The sequence below is a fragment of the Stegastes partitus genome, unplaced genomic scaffold, assembly GCF_000690725.1.
Source record: "Stegastes partitus isolate 25-593 unplaced genomic scaffold, Stegastes_partitus-1.0.2 Scaffold256, whole genome shotgun sequence".
Classification (NCBI taxonomy): Eukaryota; Metazoa; Chordata; class Actinopteri; family Pomacentridae; genus Stegastes; species Stegastes partitus.
In genome coordinates, this window is record NW_007577987.1 from 25,658 (window position 1) to 36,273 (window position 10,616).

Here is a 10,616-nt window from a genome sequence, read left to right on the forward strand (position 1 = left end):
TGAATGGGTGAGAAAAATAATCGTCTCCATTGCTCTTCCACTGTGTGATGCAATGGCAATTCAATGAATCAGTGTCTTTTTGAACACACACTGTTCGATCTTGCAAAAGTCACATCAATCTTATTGGATGTTTTGTGAAAACTGGGCCTCTTGCTAAGCACTGCTTGAATGTCTTTATATTTTACGCCAATTTCAAAATAAGACTCAATAAAACTCTCGAATGGGTGGGTGTCCTCGATTGTCGTTTCTCCGTACTGCCAAAAAGACCCAGGCTGTGTCTGAAATCACCCACTATATAGTGCACTATATGGGGTGTTCGCCATTTTGTAGTGCTGTCCGAATGTCCATGCATCCTCACTAAGGTTGTCGGGGGGCTGGAGTCTATCCCAGCCGACTTAGGGTGAAGGTAGGGGACACCCTGGACAGGTCACCAGTCTATCACAGGGCTACACTTAGAAACAGACAACCAAGCACACTCACATTCACACCTACAGACAATTTAGAATTTAGAATCACCAATTAACCTTTTAGACTGTGGGAGGAAGCCAGAGAACCCGGAGTGAACCCACGCTGCACAGGGAGAACATGCAAACTCCATGCAGAAAGATCCCGGGTGTCCTCACCGGGACATGAACTGGTGACCTTCTTGCTGCGAGGCAACGATGCTAACCACCACACCACCTTGCACCCCATTAGCCGAATGTTAAGTTACACATGTTACACCCTATAATGCACTCATGATATCCCACTATGCACTGTGAAAAGTAGTGTACAGCCGATGGTCACTAACCAAGCGATATGGACCATCATGCATTGTGTGAAAGGAAATGGAAAGAGGAATGAGAGCGCAAAAACTTGTCATTAAAATGTAAGTAATTTCTCGAGGTGCTCCGGACATCGTTCACTACATAGTGGTCCCTATAGTGAGCAGGGAGTCAGTGGATGATTTCAGACACAACCCCAGAAGTATACATACCTGTAGATCTCACAAAAGTTATAACGAGATCCACAGAAAGTTTTTGCAAGATCTCACAAAAGATACCTCAATCTTTTTTCTCTTCCTGCTTTTTTCTTTCTACGTGTCCCTTCCGGGGCTCCATAGAAGAGAAATAGGAACACAGCGTCCAATTCAATGATAAATTAATTCTCTTTAATTTAAGGGAATAAATTGTTCCAATACAATCTCATCTCTACTTAAGAAAGGACGTCATTAAAAGCACGTCTCTAATAAAAATAATGGAGTCATGCAGCAAAAATCCCAAGTCACTAATTACACGCACATGTAGGACACACAGCGTTATAAGGTTGTCAGCTTTGGTTTCAGTTGATGGGACAGGATCAGATAGTCGGTAGATTGTCTGTTATACCATGTTGTCTGAAATGATTTGTGAGACGACAAATAGTGGAGATGTGGTTATGGTATCCAGCCTGCTGTGATGACTCCTGAGGTCATCTTGAGGCTGCTTCTAGTTTGTGTTTACTGAGTCTGTGAGTGGGTTATTTAAGGACTGACTGCAGTCTAATCACTCTCTGCTTCCCTCTGCAGGTAACACACCGGTGTGGTTATGGTTTTGTTTCTTCCTTGAGGATATTGTTTGCCTTTACAACCCTTGCACAGACATAATTCATGCATGCATCACACACACGCTGCTGTGATTCTCACAACCCCATACTGGTTTGGCTTTAATTTGGCTTGGTTTAAGTGAATAAAAACACAAGCTTTAATTGTGATACTTGGTGTATCTCTCCTTTTGCCGTGACCATTTTGAGCCAGGTCGTATCCCTGCCACCAGCCAACCTTCTTGTCTTTCTCTTGTCGTCTGTGGCATCGTATCTTTTTAATAAAGCTGCATTTTAAGGTGGACTTTTATAATCATTGGTCATAAAAGGTGCTCTTTGACTGGTATACTATCTGATCTTTCAAAACCACACATGACTGTGATGTAGATTAACTCAGTGGTTGAGAATTTCTCCCCAGCTGATCAGCTCAATAGGTTTTTGTGCACATTTTACTAATTTTAATCCTTTTCTAACCGTAAAAATAGATTTTTTAAAAGTTCTTCTTTAATTCAAAAAAATTGTATTTAGATTTTTGTCCAGTGTACGTATTCAGAATATTTTGATATAAGATGATCTTGCGTGGATGTAATTGGCTATGAGTACAGGCCAAGGTTTGGCTGTCCTACCTTACCAGAACATGTTTGCCCAGCAGAGTACATTGATTAATGGTTATCCAGTCCAAAAGTGAACCAAGTTGGTAAGATCAAAATACAAGTTTTACTGAAATTATTATGAGACTGATCTCAAAAACATCTCTTGCCTTTGAGGACTTTAGGGAGAGTCAGTGGTCATATGCGTCGGTGCCTATGCCCTATTATCCCTTACCTCAAGTCATACAACGGCATTTGTTATTTGGCACCACCATCTACCACGAGCCAGGTGGAGTTTGGACTCCACAAGAGAGTGATGTTGCATGAGGACAGGTACTACCAGTACACAATGCAAAGTACATAAACTGTGGATGCAAATAAACATGTCAAGTGTGACCTCCTGATAACTCTGACACAATAAATCTCAGAAGTGGTTTTCATGTCCTGAAAAGTCCTGAAAATCCCTCCCAAAATAGTTTGTGCCGACAGGGTTCATCCGTGCGAAAACTGGCAAGCAAAATAAAAGAAATGGTTCAAAATGGGAAATGGTGAAAGAAATTGTTATAATCCGCTGTTTAAAAATAACTGAAAGAGGCCTATGAAGGCACAAAGGACACTCTTAGTAAGTTTAATATACGTTAAGACATCGTTTTTAAAGCTGCTACAACCACTCTGAGTTAGAGTAATGAAAACAGCCTCTAAAGAGCACTCTGTAATTCAATTACACTTCTCAAATTCATTTTAGAAGACCTTCCCTTTAGTAGTGCTCTATGGATCCCTGCCCAGGCCGGTATTTTTTCATTTATTTACTCCGTGAAAGCAAAATATTGATGATGTGTCTTTTAAATCTTGGCATTTCATTTCTTTAAAAGGTCGTGGATGTAGCCAGATCTGTCATTTTATTGAAAAAGCTAAAATAAAGTATTAGTTATTTTCCTGTGTGTTCATGGTTATTATGCTTCAGAATACATGGGTGACCTAGAAATGTAACTGAATAATAATGAGAAAACTCTAACAGTTTGGCGGGTTGTCAGTACGGCGTAACAGTGGTGCTGATTATATCATACAGTATGCAAATGAAGTGAAGATGTTGACTTATAAGAGGTATTTTGTTTTCTATTTCTGGCCACATGGTGTTATGACAAAACATCTGGCTTATTTCTTTACTCATTTTAAAAGTCCATTTGCACTTGTGTTAGCTGAGCTTTCTTGGCTGTTTCTTTTCTACCAGGTGTTTCTGTCTCATAAAACAGCCGACTGCCTCATGACTTTACCGGGTTGCTGCGCAGACTGGCGGCAACCGAGTCCAAAGAATGTCCAATGAAGTAATGTTCAGCCATAATTAGTAGAGAAAAGACGTTTATTAGTGCTTTAAACAACAGTGAAGAGGGAATGGGAAACATCAGTATCCTGCTGGCTCAGATGACTAAAACATGTGAACATCACAGAAAGACAAATCATAAAGTCAGAAAATTTTCCATGGAGGCGTTTTATTGTATCGCAGATGGTTTCATGGCTGAACACAGTAAGTGCAGATTCCGAACGTGTCTAATCTTTAAGAATCTCCGAGTCCGCCGAACTGTTTCACACCGGCCTGCTGCCCGCCTCCTGCTGTGATGCGGCTGAGGGGGATGAGCTTCATGGTGGTCTCTTTCAGGGAGTACCAGCGGTTGTGCCATGTGACCCAAATGATGCCGTTGTCGTAGCCATACTCCCCTGCGTCCTTCTCTGTGTACCTGCCACCTGCAAAAGCAGAACACAGACGGGTTAGATATATGTTCAGGGGATAACAGTTTTGTCTTTGTGCCTGTGGAGTTGCTGAAAACACAATTATAGTCCACCAATTATGTAAATGACCCACAATTAGAAGACTTGGCAGTGGCTTTGGCCTCGGAGTCTTACCCTGGTAGTATCTTCCATTCAAATGTGCAGCGTGGCATCTGTTCATCCACCAGCCGGAGCCGTCCTGCAGGGCACAGTTGCCGTCATACTTGTCGTTGTCCTTGTCACCAGTGCTGAACTGCATGCCGTTGTGTGACGTATAGAACTTGTCGCTGGGGTCATCTCCAAAGTCGAAGCCATCGAAAGCATCTCCTGCGTCGCCGCCAAAGTAGTAGCCGTAGGTCATGCGGTACATGTCGGCCTCTGACCCGACTCTGAACATGGTGTAGTCGGCATACCTGGAGAGAGGAGAAGATTTTCTGTTAGGTTTTGGTTGAGTCTTTTTTTTTTTGTCCATCTTTGTATGTAACCTCACTATCGGTGGGTCATGTTTGCCTTGTCAGCAACCTCCCTCTGTTCTCCTCTTACATAATCTGTGGTGGTGTGTGCGTATGTACCTCTTGTTGCCGTCCCAGTCAACGAGCTCTATCCTCAGCACAGTGGGGATGGTGGAGCTGGCGGTCAGCAGATGGACCTTCTCGTTGCCGAGCCAGAATTCTGTGGTGTCGTCTGGGGAGAGATAACCGAAGCCCTGCTTGTACTGGACCCAGTTCTTCTTGAAGTCCACGCTGCCATCACGTCTCTGTGAAGGGATCAGAGTCAAAGTTGATTTGGCTTTGATTCTGCATTTAGTCAACAAAACATTTGCCAAATTCTTATAGATTTGAGCGCCCTTCTAAAAAGCAGCTGGCGGGGAGACTTCCTGAAAATGTTTTCTGTCACCTTTCCAATCTTTCATTTTTTAACTGACTGCAATAACGTGATTTTATCTCATTTAAATTATTGTTGTTGTTTTTTTCTAAATACTTCAGTGTTAAGTCATAATTTAAGACATTTCAAGACTAACAGAAATGCTAATCCCACTGGAGTGGGCCTTGTTTTCAAACCTCCAAACAGAAGCTTCAGAACCTCATCCAGCTCTAATACATAATCAGTTCGTTAGTTTCAGGGCTGACAAATTACATGCTGTTTATCCCACTATTATGATCCACCTCATTAACAAAATAATATTGAAGAGTTCATTTGCAAAAACAGATAACTCCATTTTTGTAGATTTTCAGAAAAAGTTTTTTGTTGTTGTTGTTTGCTTGAGATAATATCAATCAAACTGAAGTTGAGTGGATTTGACTCAGTAGAGATGACAAAAATAGAGATAACTTAAGTTTGATTGATGTTGTCTCAGGTCGCTGATGGAAAAGAGGGTTTTCTGAAGGTTTGTGAAGATGGAGTTATCTGTTTTTGCAATATGCAGGAATAATTCAGTGCAAAATGAAGACCACCCAGAGCCGTTTTCTTTCAGCTGTCCAGCGATGCGTACCCTTTGCATGACTGTGAAGCCGCGTCCAAAGCTGTCAATCTCGCAGTAGACCAGGAACTGCTCTGTTGCCTTTGCTGGCTTCACATAGTAAAGACCACTGGTGGTGGCGCCTTTGTTTGCAATGTCCTGACAATCTGATTGGGGAAAAAAAAAAAAAAAAATCAGAATTGAAGTTATGGAAGTGTGTTGTTGATTACTTAAGCAATTGCTGTTTACAATAAATCCAATAATAAACAGTCAGAATAATGCAAAAAGTTGGTCTGAATAATATATTACATAATTATGTCCTTTGAAAATGTAGGTCATCATCTAGAATAAATATGTTTACTCTGCCCTGATGCAGCGTATTGATTTTAGTCTCTAACTAAACACTGAACAAGGACAAATGATGTTCAAACGAGGCGAGATTGAGAAACTCCTGGTGAAAAGGGAACAGCCTGAGGGTCACGCTGGGTTTTTTTTTTTTCTTTTTCTTTACCTGTTCCTGTGGTGGTTTGGATCTCAACAGTGTCTTTGCAGGGCTCAGTGCATTTCTGTTGCAGCTCAATGGACATCTGTTTCAGGTCTGCCATTCTTCTCTCATTGGATGCGATTAAAGTCTGAAGTTCACTGGACAGAGTGAAACAAATATGAGTTGTATAAACTTTACCCTGAGTAATTCAAAGTTCCGCGTCATATTGGATGACAAAAAAAAAATAACCCTAAAAGACAATTTACTAAATCAAACTTAGAAGACGACATGGTTCAGTATGTAACGTGTATGGTTCTATGGGGCAAAGATTTGTGGGTGGAAAACCCAATCGCTCTACGATCTGTGCTCGCAGATCTGTGTGTGGGTGAGGAGGTAGGAGTACGTTGACCTGAAGGCGTAGGCGGCAGTAATGCTGCGATTTGAAAAACTTCCATTTCACATAAAAGCCTTGCATTCCGTTTACTGAAAGTCTGAGAAATTAAAGCGCGCCGTGGCTTATCTTAGAGAATTATACACAAGGTAAGAAGCATTTAAAACCTGGCACAGGAGACCTCATTTAATTTAAAGCCACACATCATAACTTAAAAAGCTGTTCATACGTTGTGAATAGAAATTAGAATCTGCAAAAAAAAAAAAAAAAAAAGACGACGAAGAAGAAATAATTGTTGCTTCTCTGCAAAAATGAACTGATGTAGTATGAGGTGGTACAAAATGGGAATACTTGGGTGGATCAAAATTAAGTTCAGCACTTGAGCAGATGTGCTTCTCCACCACTGGATATCAAGGCACTAAAGCTATGATTTGGGGGCAAATAGCGACTTACAATATTTGCTGCTCCTGCGCAATAATGGTCTTTTCAAATCGAAGAACATCATCCAGCATATTTGTGGACTTTTTGAAGTATGGATCTGAAATGAAGAGGCAACCGAGTTTGATACCTTCAGCATTTATATCAGGTCAGGTCATTTTACTTCTAGTGAAACAAACAGAGCTTTAGAGACAAATGTAAAACTGCTACATGATTATAACACAGTTGAATACTTCAAACTGCAGCTGTGTAAAGGTAGATGCTAATGTGGATGAATTTTACCTGGCTGGCTCGTTTTTTGAGCAGAAGTAGTTGAATCTTTCATGTAGACAATAGTTTCTTCTGCCCCTGTAGTCAAATTGGTAATTGTTTCCAGCTCCCTTTGCATATCATCCAAATCTTTGTTGACTCCGGGCATATACGTATACAGGTAATCAGCCACGCCACATGTAGTAGGACAGTACTTTCCCTAAATATGCAGAGAACACATTAAAAAAAACCATTTACCATAGTGTGCACATAGATACACATTTAAACACATTTAAACAGAAACATGTAAGATTTTGATTTCTAGCTGCACACTTACAAAGGCATCATTTGGGACACATGTTCCCAGGTTGTCTCCTCGGGTTTGCTATACAAAAAAAAAAAGACAAAGCAAGTTAGATTCTTGTGCTCAAGAACGCCATGTCAGTGAAATATATATTTGAATCTAAGCTGAGTGACTTACTGCTGATGAGAAGGCGATAAGTAAGAGAAGTCCTCCTGCTGCTGCGAAAAGTGATGGAGCCATGTTGCTGTGGCCACCAGTTGTGGTTTTGTCTTGTTGTAGAGTGAAGAGCTGCTCGACTCGGTGGGATATTTATCTGAACAAGGTCCTCAGTTCAGCCCTTGATAAGGAGTTCAAAGACAAACATCATCCCACTCACTTTGTTGTGAAAAGTCTGTGACTCAAATGTCTGACATGGATCATTTCCCAGATGTGACGGCGTCTGGAACTGCAGTTTAGTTACTAGAACACAGCTCCATGAACAGTATCTATATTTGTGTACATCCCAGTGCTGGGTACTTTAAAGGAATGATGACTCAACTTTTGTACCAAAGACCTGATGGCATTTATTTTCTTCTGTTGGATTTGGACTGGCAGCCAAACTGAGCTTGTCCCAGCTGATAACGTGGTCTGTAACAGAGTTTATTTGCTTTTCTTACTCATCATTTGATAAAAATAAAAGACAAATTGAGCATGACACATTCATTAAAGACACATTGACGTTTTATGCTCCGCAGGCATTAAGATTAAAGTTAAGCAGAGTGTTGAAATGGGAAATCTTAATTTTAGAATCAAACAAGTAAAACCTACAAAAACAGTTATTAGGACTTCTGAACAAAAAAAAACTGTGGCATATTATAAAGGCACTCTTTAATTTACTAAATCAAAATGATGAATTAGTATTTCATTATGATGACCTGTTACCATTAAGTTAGGTTGAACCAAATGTCCTGATTTTGACATAACAAGTCAAAACTATGACTTACTGCTGACTATTCTCTATATAAATTTTATTTTTTGGATTTTTCTCCCACCACAGCCAAGCTGTGATGAACCCCTTGCCTTAGCAGAGTAACCGTGTAATGTGCTAGCACTGACGTGAGGATTTAAGTTATTTGACTGTATGAGGTAGATAGCTTGGAGTTATTTCTGACAAGCACGTGTCCTTTAGCTCAAACATAAAACAAGTCTTCTGGATGGCCTTCCTTCACCTGTGCAAGATATAAAACAGAAGGACCACCCTGTCTCAGAGTGATGCTGAAAAATGAATTCATGCATTTATAACTTCTAGGCTGAATTACCGTGATCCTTATTATCAGGGGTTTCCCAGTAACTTTAAAAAAAATTTTTCAAAATTCTGAGAGTTCTGTCAGGAACCAGCAGGAGAGAGTTAAAGTCTATTGACTGGCAGAATAGAATTTAAAATCTGTCTCTTCACATACACCCTAAATGATCAATCTCCCGAACTCTTTGACTCCAGGCTTACTTTCAGTTTCATAGAGTTTCCAGAAACAGAGCGGGAGGCAGAGCCTTCATTTATCAGGCTCCTCTGCTGTAGAATCACCTCCTGGATTGGGTTCTGGATGCAGACACTTTTCTGCTTTGAGGATTAGACTTAAAACCTTACTTTTCGTGCCAGCTCAGGTAACTGTAACCACCCCGTAGTTAGGCGGCTATAGGCTTAAACTGCCTTCCATGATGCACTGAGCCCCTCTCCTCTCCTCTGTGTCTCTCTCTATACATGCATTTGCCACCACTGCACGTCACTGTGTGTCTTCTCTCTCCTGTAGTTTGTATTTTCTCCTCTCTGCAGGTGTCTGCATGTTTCTGATCTGCAGTTACCGGCCTCACCAACCTCCTCACTGTTCATACTTCTCTCATGTGTTGTTTGTCTGCTTTCTTTCTGTTACCTCCCTTCTCTCTCTCCTGTTTGCCGTCACCACAGTAGGTGGCTGCCCTGAGCCTGGAGGTTTCTTACCTATAAATGTTATTTTTCTCCCAACTCTTGCCAAATAGCTGCCTTAAAAAGAATCTTGGAAAAAGGGAATCTAAAACTGAATTAAACAGAACTGAAGGTGTTATTTTGACTCAGGTAGGCTAGTTAAAATTGCCTAATTTGGAGAGAAACGCAGCATATCATTTTTGATCGTAGCTTCTGTATGAACATGTGTTTTATCTCGCTCTTATTTTGAAGGTCGTCTGCACTTGCTTGTAAAACCACTAGTGGGAGTGGAACCATGATAAACCTGAAACACACACACATGCAGTGACTGAACACACTTTATAGTGAACTACTTGACCAGCATACAGATCAATACAATGAATTTAATAAAGATTTCTCATGAAAACGTCTCTCCATCTTTGTTAAAGAAAAACAGTCTTTGTATAAAGATCAGGGTCAGTGCTACATTCAACCGTTTCCTTTGGACTCTTTGCAGTCTGTATTCCAGATGAGTGCTAACGATTTTCTTCCTCTCGTCTTCAGGGAAAACGAGATTTTCTGAGAACATTAAGGAGCTACGTTGAACTCTTGTTCTGTTGATGAAACATGTGCAGCTGAGTTATTGTTGACTGAAGTGGAGCCAAACACTCTGATTAAAGACAGATCAAGAAAGCAGAGAAAAGGAAAGCTTCCCTAAATAGAGCAAATGTATGATTAATGAATATTTATGATGCTCTGTGTCAACCCCAGAAAAGTTTTTACATTCTCCGATGTGTCTTGAGAACAGGCAGCCTTGTTTTTACAGTAACTGATTCTGAGTCGTATTTGAAATGCTTTCATTTGCCCTTTAATTTAGAGGAACATTTAGCAGTCTATCCAGAGTAAATCTCATTACCAATGTTATCTGCTTCATCTGCAAATGAAGTTTTGCAGATGATGTTAGGATATAAATTCGAGATGCTTCCACAATGAAAAACTTAATCACAACAATCCCTTCATTCAGGACCCTGTCTTCATGATTTTTTTTTGTTTTTTAAGGAGAATTCAAGTCTTTTAGAAACCCCAAGGGAGTTTATATTCTGCAGTGTAAAGTAGAACTAACTCTTGTGTGTCTTGTTTTTGGACTATTTTTAGTCAATGCATGGATAAGAGATTCAGTATTCCTCACTATGATTTCATAGCCGAAGGTTTTGAAACACTGTTTTGACCATGTTGGGAAATAACAGCAGACTGAATGAAAAAATACAGCCGTCAAGTATTTTATTGGCTGTTTGGTCCGACTTGTTTGGGGTTTAGGGGCCTGCTGGGGGAAACTGTGCGATCACTTTGCCAAAGAAAGACTTATCAGAGCAGCAAGCAGACAAAAACAAAGAAACAGACAGAAGACTTTCATTTTAAATCATTCAAGTAGGCATGGGGGCTGCAAGGTGGCACA

General features: G+C 40.5%; 1 protein-coding gene across 1 annotated transcript; it reads right to left on the bottom strand.

Moving 5' to 3' along the window:
* Positions 1-3,492: 3,492 nt before the first annotated feature.
* Positions 3,493-7,543, bottom strand: fgg (fibrinogen gamma chain). The gene is made up of 9 exons (XM_008282068.1): positions 7,420-7,543; positions 7,276-7,323; positions 6,972-7,158; positions 6,705-6,789; positions 5,888-6,018; positions 5,410-5,543; positions 4,490-4,674; positions 4,053-4,330; positions 3,493-3,893 (listed from the first exon to the last, which is right to left on the bottom strand). Exons 1-9 carry the CDS (start codon positions 7,480-7,482, stop codon positions 3,706-3,708), a joined length of 1,299 nt encoding a protein of 432 aa, XP_008280290.1. The 5' UTR covers positions 7,483-7,543; the 3' UTR covers positions 3,493-3,705.
* Between the last annotated feature and the right edge of the window lie 3,073 nt (positions 7,544-10,616).

Coding starts and splice junctions, on each gene's coding strand:
- fgg (XM_008282068.1), bottom strand. CDS start 7,482: ATGGCTCCATCACTTTTCGCAGCAGCAGGAGGACTTCTCTTACTTATC. Junction 6,790..6,971: donor TCAAAAAACGAGCCAGCCAG/GTAAAATTCATC, acceptor TCTTCATTTCAG/ATCCATACTTCAAAAAGTCC. Junction 4,675..5,409: donor GCTTCACAGTCATGCAAAGG/GTACGCATCGCT, acceptor ATCCCTTCACAG/AGACGTGATGGCAGCGTGGA.